The 25,973-nt window shown below is 44.3% G+C and overlaps 1 protein-coding gene across 4 annotated transcripts in view; it reads left to right on the forward strand.

Annotated features, from left to right (window-relative positions):
* Positions 1 to 5,749: 5,749 nt before the first annotated feature.
* Positions 5,750 to 25,973, forward strand: part of ATXN7L1 (ataxin 7 like 1) — a 115,417-nt gene continuing 95,193 nt past the window's right edge. For 3 of the 4 annotated variants that reach the window (XM_082757080.1, XM_082757078.1, XM_082757082.1), the window contains exons 1-2: positions 5,760 to 6,009; positions 6,515 to 6,583. In XM_082757080.1, the coding sequence (XP_082613206.1) occupies positions 5,895 to 6,009; positions 6,515 to 6,583 (184 nt within the window). In that variant the 5' untranslated portion in view covers positions 5,760 to 5,894. Of the gene's footprint in view, positions 6,010 to 6,514; positions 6,584 to 25,973 lie in introns of all 4 variants that reach the window. The other variant, XM_082757079.1, reaches the window with a different exon arrangement.

Below are 25,973 nucleotides of genomic sequence, written 5' to 3' on the forward strand. Positions count from 1 at the left end.
CTGGGTAGTGTGTTTTAAGAAGTGACTTTGAGATCCCTGTTTGATACGGGTTGTACCGTATCACTGAGACCAGATGTTCACGTGTCTGGTGGAGGCCTGGACATGGGGAACAGTCTTGGGGGAGCTGAAGTATTGGTAAGGAAGACGGGTCTGAATGAACTTCGAGGCTCCCGGCTGAAACCTGAAACCCTTACAGAGAAAAATGAAACACTTTGCTTTGCTTCCTACAAGCAATTGGTAAGTTCCTGTGTCCAGTGAAGATGCATGTCTGCACTGTACAAAAAACTCCTCTCTAGAAATACAATGATAATTAGTGTTACTAGCTTTGATAGCAGAGGCACGCCAGCTCTGCTAATACAGTAGGTAAGATAAATTATCCTCTTGAAGAGCAGGAGAAATTAGCTGCAGTACAGTGCTGTGTTAATGTACTTAAGACTACAACCAATATGTGAGCAAAACTGTTTAGAACAGGCTTTTAGACACTGGAACAGAAGGATGTGCGATTTATTTTTTCACACTGCTTGCGTAACTCTCTTGGGTTTGAAATGCGTAGTTAAGTGTTGATTTCCACCTCTAGCTCATGGCCATTTTTTGGTAGTATTTTTCTTTAAACTTTTGAGAGTTCACCCTAATAAGATAATGTACTGTGCGTTTTCTGGGCATAGTTCTGTGCAACATACCTTTCTTTAGATTTTCTGTTTCATCTGATTAGTGCTGCTGTAGTGTTTCAAGCACTGTTTTTTGTTTGGGGTGAAGCAATTTGAAACGCTTGTTTGAGAAATATGTTTTGTTGAGATACAAGAGCAGTGGTATGTACGAAAAATTATACTGTCACTTAGAATTTCTTTTTCAGTTCTCCATTTCTCTGACTGTTTCTTTTTTTAAGTGCTGGCTTGCTGGCTTCTTTGGCTAAGATGGAACCAAAAGCTTAATTTAGACTTTTTTTTTCTCTTGTGCTATTTCAGGGGACATTAAAATAGATTTCTCTGCTATAAGTGTCTATTTTATCCAGTTTTCTAGCAAAAGGCTTTTATGATGGCATTTGCATAGTGTTTGAGACGCCTTCTGAGATCACAAAGTGATCAGAAACAGTACAGGGAGTGAACTTCCGTCAGAAACGTGGCTGTAGGGAGTGGGTCAAAGTGGTTTTTACATTTGGCTTGCTAGGTGTTGAGTTGTTTTAATGGCAATCCTGTATGCAACGCTTGCAGAAACCTCAATGTAGGATTTTTTAGGTATCCATTTCGCTTCACTAATCTGCAATTATCACACAGCAGACTGGGATGCTACGCTGTAGAAAAGAAAAAGTTTCAAAATCAGTTTCACCACAGAAAGGCAGGACTATTTGTGGGTTTCACACTTTCTCAGTCCCAGCCTCTCTGGTATCGTTTCCCCTGAGATGCAGATTTCGCAATAAGAAATTTCATTTATCCACAGTGGAAAGAGAGACTAACTACAAATAGATGGCCAACAGGTTAAAACAGCCAGCTAGTTTGCTGGGGCTTTTCTTATGCAAACTCCATCGCTGACTGTCTTTAAGAAAGTCTTGTGATTCATTTACTGTTTCATTCCCACCAAAGTGGATACCTGGGTTCATAAAACTGTCTGCTCTGTAATAATTTCTGTTCTATAAGATAAAACCACGATTGTGGAAAATCCATTGTAAAACAGGATTCTGAAAAGTACTAATGAATCTTGCCAAGCTGCTTAAATCATAATGATTTTGTCACAAGAACATCATATGTTTATAATCTCGTTATGATATTGAAACCTTATCCAGCTGTTTTTTGTAATACTTTTGCAGCCAGTTTAAAGCCATCTGGTGCACTTGTTGTCAGGTATACATGATTTAAAACAGAGGTTCACGAATTGTTGTTGTTGTTGTTGTGACTGCACATGCAGCTTCAGCGACCTCATGGTATTTTCTCAGTATACGACAGCGGAGCTGAAACGCAAGCATGTCATTATTTATTTGTACGCGGTGATTACATGTGATGTTCCTGACAGCCACATGTGGGAACTGCTGTTTCGTTTTGTTATCTCTCAGCATTTAGATCCTGAAAATTACAGAAATGTTGAATTGATCTCCATACAAACCAAAGGCCAGGACACAACTTCGGATTTCTTCTAAACGCTGTAACTTTCCCTGTGATTTTACGAAGCCCAAGTCTTTAATTCTACTAAGTGTACATAGGAACATATGATTTTTATCTCTTGCTTGCTTAGTGGAAAGCTTGCATTTGGAGATTGTCTTATTAAAGACCAGTGAGATATGGATTAAAAAGATTAGAGTTAGGTTTCATCCGTATTTTACTGCTTATTAGTTAAACGCCTTAATTTGCTTATAGTTTTCTTTTTTAATTCCATGTAATGATTAAATCAGTGTAGTATTTAGAAGCTGCTACCAAGATCAAGGTTGCATTATACCAAATTCTGAAAAACACATAGTAAGAGGAAGCCCTACTTTGCATTTGAAACAAACAGAAAAGAATCCAGAGGGACTGGGGAAGGAAAGAAGCACCTTTCCTGACTGACTGAACTCTTTTGCTGTGGCAAAGTGACTTGTTCAAGGTCATAAAAGAACTAAACTTTTGTGTGTGCAGGTGGAGAAGAAATATAAAGGATGTTTCATCTGCACTTTCATGTGCATTTTCTTTACTCACTTCCTGTGGAAGTAAGTCTTCCGTGATTAGAATGTTTGTGCCTTTCCCTCCCTTTTTTTTTCTCTCCATCTATAACTTCTGGTTCCATTAACTCCCTGTATAACTTTTGGATCTCTTTGACTGATACCAGCAAATTTGAAAGAGGAGTAAAAAGTCCTAACTAAAATTGTCCTTCTACAAATGCTGTGAAAGAAAAAAAGGGAGAAGAAACCATCTGAATGCCCCTTTTGCTGCAAAGCTGCAGCCTGAGTTCAAATTCACCACAGCAGAAGCTTCTAAACTGCCAGGTCGCCCACCTTCTTGTCTCACTGTAGGGCTCTGGAGCAAAACATACAGCCATCCACGCTGCACACTTTGGCTCCAATCTGGAGTGAAACAGGTTTGAGGAGGAACCCTGGTGCAGAACAGAGACTGCTTTTCTGCGGCTTCAGGGCTTGGACCCTACAAGCCAAAGGGATGGGGTTCGTTCCTTGGTGCAGATCACACGGGTGGTGAGGACACAATCAAAGCAGAGCTTGCACTTTTCAAAGTAAAGGTGGTGATCACTGGAAAGTTGAGCACATCCATTCTGATGATTGTGGAACCATTTGTTTAATGATAATGTTGCTCTTGAATACATATGGTAGGGAGGAGGGAGAATTCCTTTGGGAGGGCTTTGGAAACGTTTCTCTCAAACTGTAAGTCACTGGATTGTTTCTTTTTAGGAGGGAATTGGTACATCTTGCATCTTTGATTTTATGCTAATGTTCTTTCATATGGTCTGTTTCTGTTAGAGCCTAGACTGTAGATCTGCAGTGTGTCATGGTAAGCAGCATGTAGATTAGTGCCATGTGTTAAAGTTGGAAAGTTTCTTCACTTTTTTGCTTGTTTTGTGGCAGCTTGTATTAAATAGTTTCCCCCTCCCCCCTCCCCTTTTTCTCAGTTGTGTGGTTAGGAATTGCTTTATTGCTTGTGTATCCTGTGGCAGTGTTTAATATTAGTTAGATGTTTGGCCATATGTACTTCCCTGAAATCTTATGTTGGTTTTCACTGATGGGGATTTCCTGGGTGCTCGCATCTTCCTTCTGAATCTTCTCTCCAGATACATTATCTTCGGTAATCACAGAAGCATGATGGCATAAGGCTGTGCAGTGCAACTTCGTTAATTACCAGACTATTTGGCTGTTGTCAAGGCTTTTTGCTCCACTCTCTTGCAGTCAGTTTGAGCACAAATGCCAAACACGGTTGACCGTTAACTTCATGACATTTACTATCCCTCTTAAGGAATTCCATCTCGCTATTCCTGACTAAAGTTTTATTTGCAGTGAGCACAGTTTAATGTTTTTTGTTTGTCGTAATGTGCTATTCAAATCAGGAGCGTGAAGTATTTAATTTTGAAATAGGTGCTTGTTTTAATTGCCAGGAACAGAAATAGCGGGGGCTTTGAAAGTATTAAGAAAAAAAAAAAAAATCAGGAAATAGTCTGGTATTGTAATGATGGTTTAATGAAAATTGAAACATAGGTTTATTTTTATTCTGAGTTGTCAAGTCCAGTGTCCCGTTTTTGCACGCAGCTATTATATAGTTCATTCATAACCGGAAACCTTCTAATTTTCAACCTTGGCATAAGCAATTTATGTCTATTTGTTCTTTATTTTTTTCTTCCCCATTGATGATTATGTCTTCTGATAATTAAAAACATCAATCATATCAATTTCCAGCTAAATTTTGCTAGACTAAGTCAAGCTCTTCTCATACTGTAGACTTTTAATTCCTCTGATCTCTCTGATAACCCTTTCCGCCCTGTTTTATGGGAAGATTAACTTAAACTATTGACTAGAATTGTACTTAATTTTCAAGGTAAATCTCACCAGGGCTTTGTATCATAGCAAGACTGCTCTTCCTGCTTCTGGAAGTTGCACGTGTGGTGTATCTAAGGTTACACATCCCGTGGCTGCTTCACGTTGGTTGCTAACAAGCCTGCCGCGATTGACTGATTTTCTTTTGAGGCATACTTTGGCGAGCTTTCTGCTGCTTTGATTGTTTTAATTGTGTTCCTGTAGTTTCTTGTAGCTAGTGTTACATGACTGGAGGCACTCTGGCCAGGCCATATGGTATGAAAGATTTTAGGCTTGCCTCCAGATATTAAAGATGGGGCTTGTATATTCCAGCTACTTTTTGGAAGAGGTGGAGTGTGAACGCTGTCTGTATTTAATACAGCATCTGTTGACAGTGTATACGAGGCAAAGGGAGTTTGTCCTTTACCCTGAGTGTTTATCCATTGTAGTGTCATAAAGAGCCTGATCTCCATGGAATTGTAAGAAATTCACTTAAATCCATTTTAGGCTGCAGTGCTGTGTGCCCATCCCCAGGTTGCTTTGCTGACTTGAGCTACTCTTGTTGCTCACCTTTGGGCTCTGCTCCAACCTTTGGGCCGGCCCTGGGTATTTTTTAGCCTAAATTAACCGCATGCAGTGTCCCACAGGGGGTTGGGGCAGCAAGGAGCGGTGACAAAGGGCCTTGAAGGAGAGGCAGGATGGGACCTGGAGGGCCACATCAACACCCTGAGAGGCGTCTGCTGAGCTGGAGGCTTCGCTCTTCGGCTCGGAGCAGCGGGATGAAGGGCGCCGTGTGTGGAGCCTGCACAGCGCCGGCTGCTCCCCCGGTGTGCGTGTGCGGCCCTGTGGCAGTCGGTTTATTCTCTCAAACTCCTTACCTGCGCGAGGTGCGCCGCGCTACAGCCTCTCGGCTCCCCTCGCCTCAGCGCAGCGGCGGCACCGGAGCGCCTCCGAGGCAGGGGCTCGCACCACAAAATGGCGAGCGGCGAGCCGGACACCCCCGGGGCGCGAGGGGCAGGAGGGCGCGGCCGGGCTCCCGACACCGCGTCCCGGGCACTTACTGCGGGGCGAAGCGGGCGGCAGGGCCCCGCTGGTGGCCGTGGCTGTGGCGGCGGCTGAGGGGAGCGCAGCGCAGGCGCGGCGGAGCGGGGAGGGAGGGAGAAGGAGAAGAAGGAGGAGGAGGAGGAGGAGGAGGAGGAGGGGGGGGCGCCGCGGGCATGCGCGCCGTGCGGCGGGGAGCCCGATCTGATAGGGAGCAGGGGCTGACACTACCCCCGTGTGGGCGGCGGAACGTCCCGAGGATGACGTGCGGCGTTCTCGAATCCCGTGTCTCGCTCGTTCGCTCGCCGCCGCCGCCGCCGAAGGAAACGGGGGAAAGCAGCGAGGAGGGGGGCAGGAGAGCAGGCGCGGCGCCATGGCGGCCCTGGAGCGGCCCGTGCCCAGTCCCGAAGCGTTCCTGGGCCAGCCCTGGGCCGCCTGGGTGCGGGAGGCCGCCCCCCCGCACGCTCACGGCGCCGCCCCCCCGCACAGTAAGGGCAGGGACCGGCCCCGCGGCTCCGCGCACGCCGCTCCCCTCCCCCGGCGGCGGGGCAGGGGCCGGGGGGGCCGGGGGAGGGGAGCGGCGGGGCCGACACCACCCCCCTCACCCCCCACCCCCCCCACAATCCCTTTTCCTTCCTCCTCCTCCTCCTCCTCCTCCTCCTCGCCCGCCGGGCCGGGCCGGGCCGTGCTGCGGGAGGTGCCGCCCCCCCGGGCGCTCAGCTGACGCGCCGAGCCCCCGCTGCCATGTGTGCCGCCGTGCCCCGCCGCTTGGACCCCCCCACCCCAAAAAAACGGGAATTGTGGGGAGGGAGAGAAACGGGGAGGGGGATGCCCCGAAAGGGGGTGGTGGGGGGTGTGCGTGGCGCTGGGTGCCCCCGGGCTGGGGGTGGCGGTGAGGGGGGAATCGCCCCGCAAGGTCCTCGCCCCCCCCTCCCCAGCACTGAACAATACCTGCCCCCCTCGGGCCTGCCTGACGCCGCTTCTCGCCCGCAGGTGTAGAGCTGGAAGAGGCTGGAAAGGAGGGTGGAAAGAGCAGGGAGGTGATGAGGCTTAATAAAGAAGGTAAGTGGACGGTGCGTGGCGCGCCTCGCTACCTGTCCGCCGGCTCCCGGGGGCTGGGTGCAGGCAGGTGGCCGTCCCCGGGGCAACTTCGCGCCAAGTGCGAGGAGCAGAACAGGTGTATTATGCGTGATATTAGGCGTGAGGCTAGCAGCGTGCTAAGGGATGAGGCGGTTTTAAGTCAAAAGGCACCCCCACACGTCAGTGGCCATATTGGATTTCTTTCGAGGACCTTCTTGGCGCAACGATCCACTCGCTCCTCGCTGAAGATGAGCGTGTAAACCCGGGCATCAACTTGAAGCCTTGTGTTATCGTTGCCGACTCTCGCAAAAAACGCTTTTATTCATTGAAATAGTCTCTCGCGATCTTTGAGTTCATTCACTTTAGGTTAAATCACGTTTTATTCCTTCATTCTCACTGCCGAATGTGATTTACAGTCAACTGAAGCGGCCAGCATCTAATACCACCTTATGCCAGGCTAAGTCATGCGTATTATGCAAAAACAAATATAAAAGGTCATCTGGGTCATAAGGTTTTCTGGTGCCATAAATACGAACAGGCAAATTCCAGGCTAATGGTATTTGCTAATATGCCATACTTGACATAGTTCTGTCAGTTGCTGAAGGAGAAACTTCACTGGTGAGCGTAGACAAACCCATCTGACCCATTCTGTTTGTGATGTGTGTCCTTAACACGGTACTGGAGTAACACCTAATGCAGCTAGTGAAATGGTTTGGGACATACTCTCATGTAGCGTTCCATTTGTTCCTGTTCTGTTAGGATCAGTGTTATGCACTTGTAACCTTCCCATCGCGAGTAATACTTGTGAAATCGGTTCATAACAAGTGATCCCATCATAGTGAAACTTCTCCGTGACTTATGGGTGCTGAGAGAAATCCCACTATTACCTGTAATGTCATAATACATATTCTGAAATGATGTTAAGCTTCTCATCATATTATTGTTGTCATTACAGGCATGTTTAATTTTGAGCATCTTGGCAGCTCAATTGAATATTATGTCTTATAAGTGAGCCCTTAGAAAAAGAATGAATTAATCAGTAACGTAAATTTGTGTGATAAACTACAAGATTGGAGTGGAGTGCACATTAAATAAAAATAAATTAAAAGTAGCATAAAACCTCCACTTTGAAAGGCCTCCACAGAGACGCCAAGCTTGGTTGTATTCCCGTCTTGACTCTTATGTGCCTGAACTCTATTTTGCGGCCCAAAAATAAGTTAGAGACGGAACTGGGATTCTAACGTAGCTTATTTATAGGTAAATGTTCAAGGCTCAAACATTCTGTGAGTCCATCCGTAGCATTGAGCATACACTTGATTCAAAAGCAATTGAACAAAAATCTTGCTACTGGAACTTGGCCTCCATAAGGAGCATCATTTGTTGAGGTTAAATATTTTGTGCCTAGAAGTCCTTGAGCACAAGTTCTCATTGTGGAGCTATTTGAGACACAGACTGAAGAACATCACTGCTCCTTAGTCATACCTAATATGCAAATCGTTTCCTAGAACGACTCAGTCTAGGCTGTGAGCTGTAGTCTCTCCTTGTTTGTTTTTGGGGAGTTTAGAGACTCCAGCAAGGGCGATCTATTTAAACGTGCTCTCCAGAAAAATTATTTCCAAACAAAGCGTAATGTCGTTATTGCTATTGATTGTGACAGGTGTGAACTGCTTATTAGTTTTTATAGTGCTTGCATTGCAGTACAGTTTAAAAGAAAAACAAGAAACGAACAAAAATGACTGCTCTATTTAGCAAACAAAAAGCTTTAGGAATTGTTTTGCTTCCAAGTGGTAACTTGCTTGGGATCACTTAGAAAGAACTTCCCAAAAGTTTGAATAAATTAGCGTGTGTCGAAATATTTCTACTGCATTCACTTAAGCAGCCTGTTAATACAGGTGCTTTCACCACACCCACCCGTGTGTCTGAACGCCCACTGTAAATCTTCCCTGAGCCTCGCTATCCTTAAGAGTAAAGGTGGGGAAAAATTTGAAGGGTTAGAGTGGTTTACAGAAAACATTGCTGACATACTTGCAGAGACGCTTGTGCTCTTATTCGGATCTTGCACACATCTCTTGCGTGAGGTGTTGACTCTTTTTATTTGCTTTGTTAATAGACAAGGATTGGAGTTGTGGTGGGTCTTAATACCAAACCCAACTCATTTTTGCTTCGCAGTCTTAGGTAATTGTGTAGGGATTGTAAGCGGTGTCTTACAGAAATCAGGCTTTATGTGTATAAGGTAACTGGGGTGACAGACGGACAGGACTGTGAGTATTAAAAATTACAGCCCTGTTCAACAAAGACAGTGGAAAATCTGATCTTGCCACGCTTGCTTCTTGTAATATTTGTCTGAGTTTTGTCAGCTTTGGTCAATATCCCTTATAGGCGGCTAGGCAAGGGGTGCGTTTGGGTGAGTGAAGCTGTTCGTAGGGAGGATGGTGTGGGGAAGGGGTGGGAGGGCGATGGTCTCCTCCCTACCATGACAAGGGGGCTCGTTTGGGTTTGGTAGAACCAGGTGTCAAAAAAATGCTTCCATCCAGCTTCATCCCTGTGTCGCTGCCTCCTTTCTGGTCGCGTCCTCTGTTTATTTAAGTGACGGGCTGCTCTTCTTCCTCCTGGCAGCCCGGGTGGGACTCGGGAGATGATGTTCTGCAGTGGCAGCAGGGAAATGGGCTCCCAAACCCTCCTGCCAACGTGGTGGGTACCTCTTAGCACATCCCTGGGCCAAGGGGTCACAGTCCGGCCGTGCTGTTCCTTTCTGTAACACAAGAGATGCCTGAGGCTGCGTGCACTCTGTGCCCCATCTGTAGGGAAGGAATAACGCCATAGGAAGATTGCTCGCTGCTTTCTTTTATTCTACGGTGTGTGTATATAGGCAGCACAGAGGGAGAGAAATTTCCTGAACGTTTGTTCAGTTTTGTAGACAGAATTCCTTTTTGCATGCTAATACTTACTTTATGTTTTCCTTCAGTGATGCAGTTTGTCCATGGTTGACTTTTACTGGCACGTAGATTTGTGGAGAGGGGATTACGAAGTTGCAAGTGTTCACAGAAAATGAAAAATTTTATGCATAAATGTGTGTGCCAGAGAAAAAAAAAATAAAAACAACTTTATCTGCTTATCTAATCAGGAAGCTGAAACAGTATTGTGTAACTTATCTGAGAAATCACTACCAACCAACCAGCTTAGCTAGAAGAGGGGTTATCAGAATAGGAGATGCACTTGGAATTTATATTGAATTTTAAAAAGTCGAATGGCAGATTTGAAGAATTGAAGATTTTCTTACTGATAGCATGCATAACAAAACGAGCCTGTATTTATTTGACAATTTGTGTCCTGTGAAAAGTCACCATAACTGCGTGCTTGGAATAGATGTTGTGGCATTTTATTGCCAGTAATAACCTGCAACTGAGTTTAGATTAATTTTGGAGGCATATGTTTGACTTTATACAGCATTTAAGAAAACAGAAGAATGTGAGGTTTTTCTTACCTGCGGAACTCTAGTTTATTTGTGTATAAAATCAGGTTAGCAAATGCGCAAGGATTAAGTGCTGGGAGTATTTCTAGGCAGACACAGGCTGTTAAAAGGAGCAAAAGATATCCTGTGTATCTTTCCTAACTACAGCAGGGTTAAATATGACCTGTGGGATTTAGATCTAAATCTGGGTACTTGGTGTCATAGTCAACTTCAGTTTCTCAGTTCAGTGGGTTTGTATTATTGAGGTTTCGGTCTGATGATGTGTGTGTTTTGTCTTAGATAATCTTGTCAGTAACCAGACTGTTTCATTATTGTTTAGCATTAAGGATGTTACATAAAATACTCTGTTCAGTTTTTCTGATGTTGCATTAAAATCTGGGATTTTCTGTACGATACTTGTACAGCCCCCAATGTGACCATTTGACTTGAAGATTGTACGTGCAAACCAGAGCTTTTTTATCTACTGGGTGATTGTTTCCAGTGTTTTTCCTGTTTTGACTTCCCACGTAAATATCTGATGGAAAGTTTTTTGTTAAATGCCCTGGTAACATCAGAACAAAATTAAAAGGATGCTGATTAGCTCTGCTCACTGTATTTTTTTCTTCAGAAAAGTATCTTGATGGTTTTATCATTCCTCATGGAGAAATAAGAAGTTAAGGAGGATGGGAGATGATAGGGAACACTTCTGTAGGGGGAAAAAAAAAAAGCTGTAGCATACAGCATTGTACTGTATGAAAAACAAGGAAGAGAACTAAAATTATTTATGAGAAGATTGTGAAAGAAGAGAAAGCAAGCAGCTGGTTAATGTAAGCACAGGGAGTTGATTTGATTTCTTTAATTTTTTGTTTGCTAGTGGTTTGTGGAGGGTGATGTCTGTCTCCTTTAAAAACATATCAAAGAAAAACTTAAGAATAAGCTGTTATTTTTTTTTAGTTGCCTTCATCTTTCACCTTTTTGTGGTGGGGGGGAATGTTGGGAAGGGCTGAGAGGGAAATAAGATGGTAATGGCTTGCCCCAAAAGAAAGAGGTGAAGAGGTCAGTGGATTTAGGTCACCTTACCTTAGTTGGTGATTTGGGTTCTTTTTGGTTTTGTAGTGGGGAAAAGAGAGGGGTGAATACTGTAAAATTTTCTTTCTCTTCCCTGTAGGCTAATAAGGTCTTCCAGAGATACTGGTTCTTAAGCAGATGTAATATTCAGGTAGAGCTTGGTGAGCAAACAGCCTGAGAATTTGCAGGATACAGAAATGTGTCCGTCCTAAAGAGGAACTTTTCCTTACCATTCTTATCTTTATGCTGAGGATAAGGGTAAAGAGCAAAGGTCCTGATGGGGGTTTTCTTCAGGACGAGAAATGGCAGTGGGTTTGAATCATTTGGGCTCTGGCGTTTGAATTCCTGATCAGATGTGATACCTGCCTCCGTTTATTTTTCCGTGGACAGCTTCGGGAGCAGAGTGGCTCCTGGTTGTGGCCTCAGACAACGCGTCTTGAGGACCAGTGGTGGAGGAAGAATGAAACCTTGTGTGTGATTGTGCCCAGAAATTTAGCAAGAATTGTAGGTCAGCTTTCAGAAAACAACTATGTAACTGTGAGGCTAGAGTCTATGTCCTTTAGCTCATCAACCCACACTCTGGGTAACAAAAGCAGAGTAATGGGAGTGCTCTCTGGTCATTCTGTGGTTTGAATCGGGATTTTGAGGTTTTTGAATATGGATCTAAAACTGATGTTCTGTAAATGACTTCTTCAAAAGCTCTGTTTTTTTAGGTGGAGCATATCTCATGTTCAGGTGTTCTCCCTGTATTTCTGCAAGAGTTGCTCTGAAGGGCTTAGTCCTCCTTTAGTTTGAGGTATGTCTCTTGAATGCCAGTGAGGAAAGCACGTGTGGCTTTCTGTCCACAGACAGCACTGCCACTAGAGACCTGGCGCTGACATTCCTCCTGCTTGTTGGAACTTATCTCGGGACTTGAGAGAGAGAGGGAAACGGCGTGTCTACGGCAGTGCACCCCAAGCCCTGTTGTCAAAGCTGAAAGTGAAATAACGTGTATCTAATTTCAGTTGAGATACAGAATCACATGTGCTTCCTTGTTGATCTGCCTCTGCATGTGGATTACAGTTTATAGATGAAATACAGGTTTCCATGCTTAAAGAAGGACTACACAAGTTGCCACTGAGAAATGGAGTAATTTCCAAGAAATGGGCTTTCTGTTCCTAGGTAACTAAAAACCAGGCCATTATCAGCTTCTGTTTTACCTTCACGGCAAAAGATGTTGGCCATTTAGCCAGGGCTGAGGTGTATGAGATGGGAACAGTGGAAAATCCTATGGGAAACATGGTTAAAATACATTTTGTTTAAGTTATGTATTGCTGGAGTGATCATTCAATCTCTTGGCAGAAAGCTTAAATTTCTGGTGAAATTTCTAGGGGAAGTTCTGATGTCTAACGCTACGTGCATCACTAAGGAAGATCACTTGCAGCAAAAGCAGTGTATGGATGAGTATTTCTCAGAGTTAACTCCACCATAAGGTTATACGAGTGTCATGACAGCTTGTTATTAAGAGTAATTTTAGAATAACTAACAAAAAATACTGTCAGCTTCTATTGGGTATGGATTGATGTCAAGTTACTGAACGTCTCTTGTCTTCCAAGTTCAGCTTGGTGGAGAATCTCTTTGGCTTGTCCTTGAAGAAGCTGATTCCGGAGTTTATGGTGCAGGGTGCCAGGTGAAGCTAGTAATTTATGTGCCAAAAAACCTGTGGCTAATGCTGTAGTGAAACAGTAAGGGTGTTTGACAGATCTCTCAGCAAGTCTGTAGCGAGAAGTCTTTGATGGTTCTCCTCCTGGGTGAGGGAGAGACCCTGTGTGGGTAAAGTGATCCAGTTTCTGTCATCGTGCTGTGCATCTGTCTGAGCTGACTCAGACTGAAGATGGAATCCTGCAGTTACTGAAGACAGATATGGGGCAGAGGAAAACCAACTATTGCATGCATCATTTCTCTCATTTCTTTTTTTTCTTCCTCTGTCCACTCTCTGTGATTGATTGTTGGTGATTTTAAAGAATTGGTTGCGTCATAACTCATGTGGCTTATTAAAAGTTATGCATGAAAGCCACCGATGATGTTGAAGTGAGCTTTCTGATTGCTTGTGGTCGTACGCTAAAGAGAAATAGAGATGTCTGCCATACTTGTGAAATGCCACGATTATTGTTCAGCAGTCTCCTTTCACATTTCACCACGTTATATTAATAATACAGCCCAACATATCTTCCTCCCTGCGTTCTTGACAGCAATAAGCCTTCAGAATAGTTTGGTCTTACTGCTTATTGGTGCTGGTGAGCGCGTGTATATAAAATGTGTGGTGTCTGGGGAAGGAAAGACGTGGTTGTCCCAGATCCCAAGGACTGTCAGCCAGAAGTAGCAGAGGACTCCAAGGCAGAAGTTCCAGGTCCTGTACGGCTGCTGGTACCAATTTATTTCTAGTGCAGTTTCACGTAGTCCCCAGGCTCCTCCTGAATCGTCTGCAAAACGGAAGCAGTTGTATTGTGACAGAGCCGCGTACAGCACACAAGGGGCTTGGGCTTGCTTCCCTTTCCGTTCGCTTGGAGCAGGTGTTGGGCAGAAGAGAGAGAAGAATGTCTGGCGAAGAAACATCGAGATGTAAGAATGACTGGCAAAGGACGAGTGCTTGTGAGGTTTGAGTCTGTGAGGGGATCTTTGCTGTGCTCTTTTCTTTCCTTTGTTTATATGTTGTGTGTTTTTCTTCCTACTACACAGTCTTTGATGTTTTCTGTCCAGTCATTCTTCCTCTTCCTCCTGCGGTGGGGCTAGACGCAGGAGGGGCAGAGACTCTGGGATTTTGAAGTTTTATTTGGATTGGACAGCGCTAGCATCGTGGAAGAAATAGCTGTTGACAAGTTTCTTGAATCTTGCCTACTAAGACAAAACAGGATGGACTGAAACGCCCCTGTGGTAGCAGAAGGTGGCTTTAGCTTGTCATTCTTGTGGGTTGAAATGGTCAGAATGGGGGAAGTGGGGATTTACAGAAGTGTAAATCATCACGTGTGTTCATCCCTCAATCTCTGAGGGGTGTTCTCTGCTCTAGGGGAAGCCACCTTCAGGCTGGCTGCTTGTGCAGGTCAGGTCGGTTATCAGGTGATAGTTAACCTCTCCAGTAATTATTTCAGCAGCTCTTAGTTATGCCCCGTGGAGGCAGGCAGGATGCTCCTGATGATTTAGATCAGAAAAGTTTGTTGGAGCCACGCCACCGCAGCAAGCATCGACAGAGCCAAAACTTGTTTGTTTGGGGCTGATAATGGAGTCAGCTGGAGGACAATGAGCTGGGTGAATGTAAGTAATTCATCTGTCACGGCCCTCAGTAGGAAGGGAGTGTTGTTGTTTGCAGGATCCCAATGTGTAGGAGCCCCATCAGGGACTGGACACCGCTGTGCAGGGCACAGGCACAGGGCTGTGTGCATGTGCGTGTGTGTGTGTGTTGTGAAATCGTTGTGCCACAGAGAACTATTTTTTTAAATACATGTCAAAGCAGGAGTTTTAATATTGACAAATCAAAAAAGCACAGTTGCTCAGCATGATAGATGGTAGACTTTGTCTGCTAGTAGCATGCTTTTCTTAGAATGGTGCAAGAAAAGCTTTCAGGTGATGTTCAGAGAGCAGTGAAGTAGTGCTGCAAGTGCTTGCAAGGCGTCCTTACTCGAGGGTGGAAGCTGGCCTGAATGCAAATACGGCCTGGTTGTTAGCTTAATAAATGAACACTGCCGTCATGAACCCTCTAGAAACATGAGCAAATGATGTGAGAGCAAGTAGGATTTGGGCAGTATAACATAGTTGAGACAGAGGAACCTGAAAAGCAAAGCTGAATTGTTTCCAGTGCTTAAAGTTGAACTAGAGACTTGTGCACAGAAGGATGTAGAGTAATGATAGATCATTTTTTTCTATTTCCTCAAAATAACTTTTGAAACAGGGTGAATAAGCAGGAGAATGTTTGTTGCGGCAAAAATATCTTAGTGACTACTGTGAGGCAAAGGACAGACCTTTAGCTCTGGAGATCTTGAGCGAAGACTGTCCTAAGGATACAAGACAGGGAGAATCATTTAGATACAGATGTAGCCCGAGTAAATGGATCGAGAGAAAAGTCATTGTCAAAGATGACATCGTATTTCATATCTGAATGATGGGCGAGATGCTGCTGCTGTCCACAGCGATCAAGAAAGACAGCGGAGACAAGAGGGTGGGGAGAGGTGAAATCTAAGGTCTGTTCTGGCCATGCTGAGCTGAAGCTGACAGCTGCTCGGTGACGAGAGGTGTCAGAAAGATAGGCTGAGAGTTTTGTGTAGAGATAAATCTACTCTGTTTGAGACCTGTGTTCAAAGGAGCTGAGTGTGTGATTTGGGGGATTCCCAGACAGAAGGAAAAGGCAAAAATTGTAGCTCAGTAGGGCCCAAGCAGAAGATGAAGATGCAATAAGGAGGCCTTCAGTGACCTGTGAAAGAGTTGACAGAGGGAGGAAGGGAAGCAGGAGAGCACAGAATCACGGAAATCAGAAAAGGAAAATGCTTCAAAAGGAGAAATTTATTTTTCTATGAAAGACACACGAGGGTTACGGAGGACAGATTTGGTGACGTTGCAGTACTAAGAGGTTTTCAGACATTTTAATGAAAGCAGTTGCTTTGGATTGCCAGGGACAGCTGAAGGGAGTTCAGGCTGGAGCCGGAGACAAATTGCAAGTGTAATTTGTCATTAAACAGCTCATAATGAGTTTAAAGGTGAAAGATGGATAGAAAGAGAAGCAGTGCAGTTAGAGAAACACAGGATCAGAGGTAGGCTCCCAGACAGGGGAAATACTGGTTGGCTGTCAGAGCAGGAGGAGAAAGAAGTTGAACATAAAAACAGGAAAGGAGATGTGAGGATTGGGGTGATAAGAGAGGATTTGGACAGATGTTCTGCGGTGTTCTTTTTTTCTGGCTCTTTCGTGTTCTTGTATTTGTGTTCTGCTGTGGAGCAAGAGATGGACAGGAGGAAAGGCTCGAGGAGTGAGTCAAAAGGAGGAGGAAAAAAGGCTGAAGTTGCAGGTGTGGGTTCAGCTCCACTGGAGGAATGGCACGGCTTAATAAGCAGCAGGGAAAGAGAGAGAGGGGGGAAAAAGAATGCACTAACCTCATTTCCAGACTGGTTCCCTTTTCCACTGCAAATTCTAGGCCAGGCAAGGATAAAGCAGTGGAAACGGTATTTAAAAGGAGGATATCATTAAAATGAGCATGGGTTCAGGATCGGTGGAGTCAGACCTCGTCATAACAAGGAGAAGCGAAAAAAAACCATCAAAGGTAGAAACAGAAAGGGCAAAAATATGTAGTAAGTGTGGAAGAGGGTGGAGTGCTGGGTATCGGGAATAATGGGCTGGCAATAACAAGCGGTGCTGAGGGAGTAAATTGATGCCAGTCAGAATATGCTGGGTCAGCCTTTGGGTCAGGTTTCCCGATGAAAGATTATTTCGGAGATGACTGGAGAGAGGACTGCTGGCAGCTCGCCCTCCCCGACTGCCCCGCGTCTGAATCCATGGCGTGCCTTTGAGAAGCTTCAAAGCCTTGAAGAAGAAGAGGAGCAATCAAGAGGCTCTCACCTTTCTCCAAGGAGAGCGATGATTGTGTAGACCATGGCTTTGGCAGTAGAAGGCTCCTGTGCTTTGTTCACTGGTTATAGCTAACACATCCCGTGAGGGAGATCAAAGGGCTTTGCTTTGCTAGCTCAGTGGTTCTGTTCTTCACAGGGCATCAGGAGCAGCTGTATGCCTACAAGAGCCCTCACTTACTAATCCTGACTTGTGCTTCCTGCTCTGAGAGCTAAGGCAAGGCCATACGATTACATTTTCATGGACTGGGCCCAGGCTAATAAGTCATAATGTGCAGGGTGTAGCCTCAGCGCTCTGGTAAACACGAACTTTTGCTTGTCTTGCATGGCAGAGCGAGCTTGGCACTGTCTACCTACTACAGACAGGCATGTTTTGATGCAGCACTTTTTTTTTTTCCTTCTGAGGAAGCAGGACTTAATGATTTTCGAGGTGTTACATGGGAATGGCGGCTGTTCCTGATACAGGCAACGCGGTGTTTTAAGATGTTAATCTCAGGTTTTCACGCTTCTTCAGTAGATCTAAACATCTGTGTAAGGAAAGGATCAGGAAGAGAAGAATGCGAGGAGAAAGAGTTGTCTGCACACACAGAGGATGACTGAGCTGATCTTTTGGCTTGGGAGGTTTTATTCATTACCTTTCCTTTCTTTCCCAAGCAGCTTTCTGCCTGTCTCCCTGCCTGCTGTAAGTGTTCAGTCATCCAACTAGTTCATAAACATCTTGCAGTTGTGGAGAGTGAATTAATGTTTGTAAAAAGTCTTCAGATTTTCTCTTCAAGGTCTCTTAAGTCCACAGTTGTGTTCTGTGATTCATGTTTTTATTTTGTTTTTTTTTTGGCTTTCTAGAAGACTTAGAGAATCCTGAGCAAATACACTAAGAAACTGAAAGCATGGCCATTCAAAAACATAAGGAGAAATTGGAGAAAAAATGTTTGAGCTCTTAGAATTATGGTGAGCTGCACATAGTTGTATTTTTATAGACTTTTTGTATATTTTGTGCTTGGGGTAAGTTTTCTCCAGCTAATATCAAAACCTACAGCACACTGGGTGTGTGTTACCCAGCTTTGTAGGTATTTAGGCTCTGGAAAGCATAATGCAGCTTCATGTATTTTGGGGTTTCTTGTTCATCAGAAAAAAAAATAGTCTTCTTGACTGCATCTCTGAAATGAGGGAATGCTGCAGATTTTATTTGCAGCTTTCATTATGTTTCCATCTTTCAAGATACCTGTCGCTACCCTGACTGTTTTCTGAGTTTTTTGACAAAACAAAACTATGGTGAAGCTTTCTTGCTTTCCTGGCAGTTTATTCTGAATGTGAGGCTTCTTGAATTTTTTTTTAATGCCTTTTTAGTAAGTATGTTTGGAAAAAACTCTGAAGAGGTGTGTAACTTACATGCTTAAATAGTGTAAAATGAGTGAAAGGGGTAGCTCTAAAAATGGGAAGGGGTGGTCTGTATTTTAGAGACCTTCAAATGTACTTCAGACAAAGCTTTGAGCAGTGTGTGTTGTGAAGACAAAAGTCTGTCTATGAATGTTGAAAAATGGCATGCTGACAGCTATTTTAAGGAGGAATTTGAAGGAGGCAGAGAATAATTAGTTGATGTGGAGGAAGGAGGCATCAAAGCTGATAGTAGAGCATACACGGAAGATGTGTGCAGAAGAGTTTTCTAGTGAAAGCAGTTCATTTAAAAAAAAAGCAAAAAAAAAAAAGTTTTTGCGTCTTGTTAGTATTATCTTAGTGTCTTGGAGCTGGAAAGTGAAACAACTTGTAATTGTTGAACTGCAAAAATGACACACGGTGTCATTACTGAAAGATAAATCTTATTCTTCCTTAAATCCGTTTCCTAAACATGCTCTCTGTTCTCTAAATACTTAAACATTCCCTTCTTTATTAGGCTTCAGCCTCATCTGTTCTCCTGAAACCTGCCCTGGTTTTGATACTAGCCCAGAACTGAACACAAACAAACAAACACAATGTGTACGCACCAGCATTTGTCGTTCTTTCATATTCTCTTCTTCTTCACTAGCTCTTTTATGTCCATTTATTTGTGTGCTGTGGGATTAGAGGCTAAATGGGATACGAAATTGTAAGCAGCTTTGACTCTTGCTATGGACTTTCATCCTTAGAGTGAATCTGTTGTGACCAAAGTCCTCAAGAGTTTGGATTTAGTTTCAGGAGAACCCTTCCAAGGTGGGCTTTTCATGGCAGGTGTTGGAAGTACCACGTGCGAGTGTAGAGTGATGTGAGAACAACACAGAACGTGCTTTTGGAAGCGTCTTCATTTTAATACTGTGAAGGTGTGAGAAGGACTTCCCTGCGTTTGAAATCATGTGTTAAAACTGCTTTTAGTAATAATTGAGATTGTGTGTGTGTATCTAGAGGAAGGATATGAAATGTGATCGGTGTCTGCAGCACACCCATCGCTGGCGATGAGAGGGAGTGAATGAATGGGAAGAAATCACAAAAATAACCAAGTAACGACCAATAATTCTCGTGTATCACCTTTCCTTGGGAAAAAGCCCAAGGTGTTCCACAGCTATGCGCAGAAATCAATCCGTTTGTCACCGAAACGGGGGACTTTGAATGTAAATATGGCTGCTGTTGACAGCCTAATCCTACCTGTGCTGGAATTAAATGAAAGAATGCTGAAAGCCTTCAGTGTGCTGATAGGGTGGCATCCAGCCCCCCCCCCGAAACGTTTTATTGCATAATGATTTGGAAAGGAAAGGAGCAATACCTCATTTCTAGATTGCAGTGTGAACACAGGATGTATTAATTTAAAACAAACAACCAAAACACAGCATTTTTAGACCAAAGTGCCTCACCTTTGCCTGTGAGAGGTTGTGGCGTACTTTACAGACTAGCTCCGTGCTTACAAATTTCCAAAAGATGCTCCCAACGGCACCAAATTTTGCTTATTAAAATTAAACAGTGATCAAAGGCTGCCATCTCTTGAAATGAAGTGCTGGGGCTAATCTTTTCCCCCAAAGAACAGTTGCCTGAACCAAGCTTAAGAGAACCGGCCAGTTGTTATTAGGGGGGAAAAAAAGGTACTTCACTGTATTTTAGCAAGTCACCCTGAATACTAGTGTGTTGTACACAGTCACCATAAATATTAGTGTTAATTCTAGTGCTTTTCTCTCATTTTAAACTTACTTGAAAGTGGGACTTGATGTTACTTCTCCAAAACCTAGTTTGCTTGCTGCTTTCCCGTGCAAATGTCACTAGGGTCATCTTCTTCCCTGCACCTGCTGTGCCAGTGAGGAGGGTGGATACCAGGAAAGGATACGATCTTACTTTTTAGTTTTTTATTTTGGTTACCCTAGCTACTTTGTGGCCATAGGTGCGTTATGTTTCTATCTGAGACAGAAGAGGAAGCTAGCTGGTGATCCAGTTGGTCACCAATCCGATTGAAGATCATAGCAGGCAATAAATTTTTACTACATGGGGTGATTTATTGCATTATTAAATCCTCCACGGCTAGCCTACGGCTCTGCCCTTTCACTGCCTCTAGCCTGAAGCAACCTTCCTTTGTGCCCACTTGATTTTGCTTAAAATAAACTCTGCTGTGTCCACCCAGTACCTCACGAGGTGAATATACGAGGGAGCATCAGTACGCCGGGGTGCAAAATAGATGGTGAGCGGTGAGGTGATTGAAGGAAATAGCAGCTGAAGGAGGTACCTTTAAATTTGGGAACTATTACATGATTGCAACGTCATTTTTTGCTCTGTGGTTTTTCCTTTGTGAAGTGTAGGCATTGAACTCATATGTTCCGTTAGATGTAGAGCTTGTACAATTGGGGTAAAAAAAAACACTATAACAAACCAACAAATTTGGTCGTGGTCCATTCTGAGGTGGTTGTGTTAGAAGGAGCTTTCATCTAGAATATAAGCGGAGAAGGAAGGTTTACTCCAGAAGGCTGATAAATTTAACCATGCCTGTGCAAAGCAGCCTTGAAAAAGGCTGGAAGTGCACGACAGGGAAACAGAGCAGGAGGGAGGTGAATACTGCTGCTTTCTCCCCAGCTTTACAGGAAAACTACATCTCACTTCTGATGTGTGCACTCAAAAAGGTGATGGAAAAAAAACGAGAAGGGGTTCAGAAAAAATCTACATTAATTTGAGGTCTGGATAATCAGCTTTAGCATGGAAGATTTAAGCAGCTCAATCTATTTAGTTTATCAACAGACGGTAGAGGCTACCTGATAAGTCCGTAAGTACTTAGACAGGGCGAAGGTATCTGTCAGTTCGGTGGCTCTTTGTCAGCAAGATTAAGGGGATTCTCGTGGCTGAAAGCTGAAGCTAGATCAGTTCAGGCTAGAAGTAAGTTGCAGTTTTCTAACGATACAATTAAATAGGAACAGCTTATCAAGGGATGTAGTAGGCTCCCTGTTGCACAAAATCCTCATGTAAGGCCCTGGTGCTTCCCAGGGAGAGTGCCTTCACAAACTAAAAAGCTTGGCTGTGAAGCTAGAGGAACGTGGTGGATTTCTATGGGCAGAATTAACATAGACATTCAGTCCAGATCATAAGCAAGCTTTTTGTTCTTAATTCTTCCCCTCTGTAAAACTGCATAGATGCTAAATGCTGCTTTTGTTAAAAGAAAGGTTAATGTGAAAGGCGAGGTGGTCAGAGCAAAAAGCCAGCTAGCTGGCAGGGTGGGTGAGAGGGGACTGTCCCCTAGGAACAGGCAAAAGAGGAAGTAGTGCTCTCCATTCTCCCTTTTTATTTTACCAATCAAACCCACAAATATCTCTCCATTTGCTAATTCTAAGAATAACTTAATCTTTTACGAAATAATTGTTAGCCTTCTTAGAAGCATTGCAGGTCGTTTTTGTGCCTTCTCACCCTGGTTCACGTAACTGGCAGCTGGGCCCAAAGATCTTCTTTGGCTTTGCTTTGTTTGCAGAGGAAAACAACTTTTGTGACCGTGTTGTTTTTTCTGGTGCTGCCCTCTTGCCCGTGGATTTATGAGGGCATGGCAGGTCAATCTTTATGGTAAGTAAGAGGCTCTGTAATTTCTAATGAACTGTGGGAGAACTCCGTGTCCTGGTTTAGCAAAAGAAATAGTAGAATTTTTTTGAAGGACTATAGCATTTAAATCATTTAGTTTCTCTCTTTGCTATAAAATCGGGGGATAACCTGAGCGAGAGGGTCACCTCTTCTCCTGGTTATATCCACAGCAGGGCTGATTTAAGGTACTCCTCAACTTAGAGGCTGTGTATGTGGGCTTAAAGGAAGCACCTAACCAACTGCCAGTGCAGACACACCGAGGTTTCCCCGACCTCGGTGGTTCTGTAACTGCTGCAAGCATTGTACACAAAAATAGGGGGAAGGTGAATGTGCTACAACTCACGTTTATAAATTCTCCTCCCTCCTCCCCTTACCAGTATTACTGCCTGCAAAACTTGTAAAATAAAGCTTCGTGAGTTGAGGCTCTAAAAAAGAAAATACTCGATATTGGATTTCTGTGTATGAACTGTTAAATTTCTGGGCCTCCACATCCAATAAAAAATAAAGAATTTCAGGACTGCAGATCAGGTTTAGGCTTTGGGTTTATGTTTGTTTTTGTTTTCTGCAGTTGGGAAGGCTAAAGCAACTTGTGAAGTGAGAAATGAGATTTGCTCCAAGCGTGTGTCAGTGCACGTCCTGTTCCAGGGCCACATGAATCCTCTGCACGAGCTCCAGCTGTTTGTGGCCAGGAATGTCAAGGCCACACCTGGCCTGAGCTACCTTGGAGTCGTACCATGGAGGAGGGTCTAAATGTCCAGAGAGGCTGATCCTTCCTCAGTTCCTTTTCGGTGCTGGGGACAAGGTGATGTAGCTTGGCAGGGGGCTGATCTGTCAGCTCTTAGTTGGGAATAGAGAACATTTATGTGTGTAGTGAGCTAACCTGAAGGTTTGGATGGAATATCACCACCATAATCCCCTCACCATATAGGTCCCTCTATCCCCAATTTCGCAAACACTGGATTAAGCCAGGATCTGCTCTGAAGAATGCTTACAACCATTGGAAGTTCGTGCAGATACGTGGTCTGCTTAACCTTTTCTTCATTGTTTAATCCATACTTCTGTTAAGATAAACTGCATATGAGACTGGCAAATACAAAAGGTGATACTTTGACATAAAACATCACAAAGTTCAATTTCTAATCTGAAAGCAGGAATTCAAGAAGGAGGCTGATATCCTGCAGTAGGGGCAGCTTCGTGGCAGCTGGAGGAAGCAGTCAGATAGTGACTTCGTCTGCCCAGGGTAACCAGCCAAGGCAGTGGTTTGCTGGGCTGTGTTTTAGGCAGGTCTGGCTTACTGTCGCTGTCAGATAAAGATCTGTAAATGTATGGAAACTTGTGTTGTAGAAAGCTCAAGACAAGGCTTCACCTTCCTGTGAGGTGCTGTTTCTCATCACTCGTAATCAAGATGGAAGGTAACAGCCCCAAAGTTCTTATTTCTCGTTTGCCTTCTACTGGAACAAGGCAAATGTTTAAAAAAAAAAATAATTAAAAGTCGTGCTCTGGATTGTCATGCAGCGGTCTCAAATTCTAAATTGACCTGGACTGTCATCTTCCAAAAGCTGTACTTGCTGTAGGAGAAACAAGCTGGAGAGCTTCAGGGCCTCGTGTAGCTCGCGATGGCTTAAAACAGTCAGGGCATCCTGAACCCTGAGTTTCACCTGATGTCTGTTGATTACAAAGAGGCCTTCCTCGCTTCTCCATTCCCCTTATCAAAACGTCAAGATATGTTTCTGCAGGAGACAAGCGACAGCAGAGCCAGAAGAGCTCCTGTGAAGGAGCTGTGTGAAGGAGCCCGTTAACTGCTATCAGTGCGTGCTTGGCATGGCACGTGGGTCAGGTGCCAGCTCCCAGAGAGGTGCACTTTGCTCTCTGAACATCTGATAGAACTGAAACCCTCGCTTCTTGCTGCCAGTCACCTGCTGAGAGAGAGCCACACCTGTGAGGAACTAAAAAAAAAAAAAAAAGGTTGCTTTCAGCATATGGTGATTCTTCGGGATGCTGTAGGCACGGTGGGTTTTGCAGTGTGGGCTTTGAGCGGCGTGGAACTGAAACACCTCGTGCTGCTGTGGGAGCCTGGGGGTGCAGAGGGTTAGTGCACGGCCCTGACAGCTGGATCGGGCCGTCTTGTGAGTGGTGTGCTGGCTCTTGTGCAGCCCGTGAGGTTTTCCATCACATTTTCTCCCCCTGTGCTGCTTGGGGGGTTGTGACAGAGCAGCTGTGTGGTGCTCGGCTACCTACCGGCATTAAGGCACAGCAGCAGTGTGGTGCAAAGCCTGTTTGCAGGCTGGAAAAGATCTGAAGTGCACAGAAAGGTTAGCAGGAACAAGATGAAGGATGGCACTGCAGCGTTAGCGTTTCTACGTGCTGAATTCCTACAGGTGGATTGCAACAGATCCACTTTTTTATCCTAAAAATACACGTGTGTGTGTGTGTATAAAAATATATATACATTTACATACGTATATTTAGAAAATTCTCTGCAATCATGTTTTGGGTTTTGAGATTTTTCTTAATGTCTGGTGATACAAAATGACATTCTTTTCAGGCATCGGTTATAGTCTCTCATCTGGTTTTATAACCTCGGCAGTGTGGGCTGGGGGTCTTTTGCCAAAATGCAGGCTGCTTTTCATTTGTGATGTGTTGAAGAATATTAACCTCTTTGGGCTAATCGTGTTTTAATAATTTGAAAAAACGCAAGGAAATGAACATGCTGTTGTTGCCAGTCTCTCTTTTGGATTTCTTATTTTGTTTCAGCTGCTGCTTACCATAGGTGGCTTTAGCTACAACAAGTAGGTGTTATGTACTGTAAGTGTAACTAGACTATGAGGGCTTGGTCAATATGTATCCGTACCTTATAGCTGGCATTTTTAAATCACCCTGGTCCATTGTCAGCACTTCAGGTGCACTGTTTGTCTTGCCAGGAGTGGCTTTGAGAATTGGTGGAGTCACCGTCCCTGGGGGTGTTCAAGGAGAGGTTGGACGTGGTGCTTGGGGACATGGGTTAGTGGTGGCATTGGTGGCAGGGGGTGGTTGGACCAGGTGATCTTGGAGGGCTTTTCCAACCTTAATGGTTCTGTGATTCTACAATTCCAATATGGTGGCTAAAGGAATATTTATTTAAAAAAAAAAAAAAAAAAAGGCAAATGACTTAAGCCTGATTTTGTATAGGTATAAAACTTCTATGTGGATGCTGCTTTGAAAGAAGTCCAGCTCTTGAGTGCTGCTCACTACCGGTATCTAGTCTATTGTGTTTTGCAGGTGTTGGGAGCAGCTTGCCTTTGCCTGTGCCTGTATTAGCATCCAGGCTCTTTTCTGCCCCGCTCAGCCAACCTGTAGCTGACATCTGCTGTCAATTAGGGGTTGCCGATGGGTCTCCCTGCGGCCTGGAGGCAGTGAGTCTGACTGGGCATGTGTCACTTTCATTTGGCATTACTGTTTTGTTTGTCCCTGCTTATCACCTCCTCCAAGAGTGTAACGGGACATGGGGAGAAAGGAGGGTTCAGGATGTCCTGCTGTAATAAAACACTTAAAGTCTGGAGGTGTTTTTTTCCTATAAAGGCAAATAAGACAAACATGACACTTCTGCATTCAAACAGAGTAGCCTTCCTCGAAGGATATTGTTGTTTTTATTTTGATTTGCCTAGCGCTTTACCCTTTCAGAACCAATGAACACAATTTTAATGCTTTAGTAACACACTTGTCTAAAGCACTTGGCAGCCTGTTAATAAATTAAGCCTCTCAAGCTTTCTGCGACACTTCACAGATGGAGAAACAGAAACAGAGAGAGGCCAAATGACTTGCTCCAAACATGGAAAAGAAATCTCCAGTTCTGTTGCTGGAGTGCTTTGGCTGTGCCTTCACTGGGAGACTGTATGGGAGCGGAGCGAGGAAAAGAAATAAGAATTGCTGCTGGTAATTGCTGCACGTAGCACATTTTCAACGACATTCCCAATAGCCCTATCTCCTGGTCTTTACCCAGTGTGGGTAGCTGTATCTGCATGGAGCCTACATCCCGTTTTGCCTCGCTTTGAGGAGCTGCTGATTTCATGGAGAGCAAGGTAGTGGAGGGTGGGATGGGGGACCTGGGGGCCGAGGCCAGCCACAGCTTTACACCGTCTGCTGCTGGCAAATTAAGTTCTAACTCTTCTTTTGCCTAAGGAGAGAGAAAAACTTATTTTCTGAATCTTTCTAGAAAAAAAAACATGTTGTGGAAGATGTCTTCAGAATCCTTACACTTTGTGTTGTGTTTGTGCT

This window comes from Aythya marila (genome assembly GCF_965140915.1).
Source record: "Aythya marila genome assembly, chromosome: 1".
Lineage (NCBI taxonomy): Eukaryota > Metazoa > Chordata > Aves > Anseriformes > Anatidae > Aythya > Aythya marila.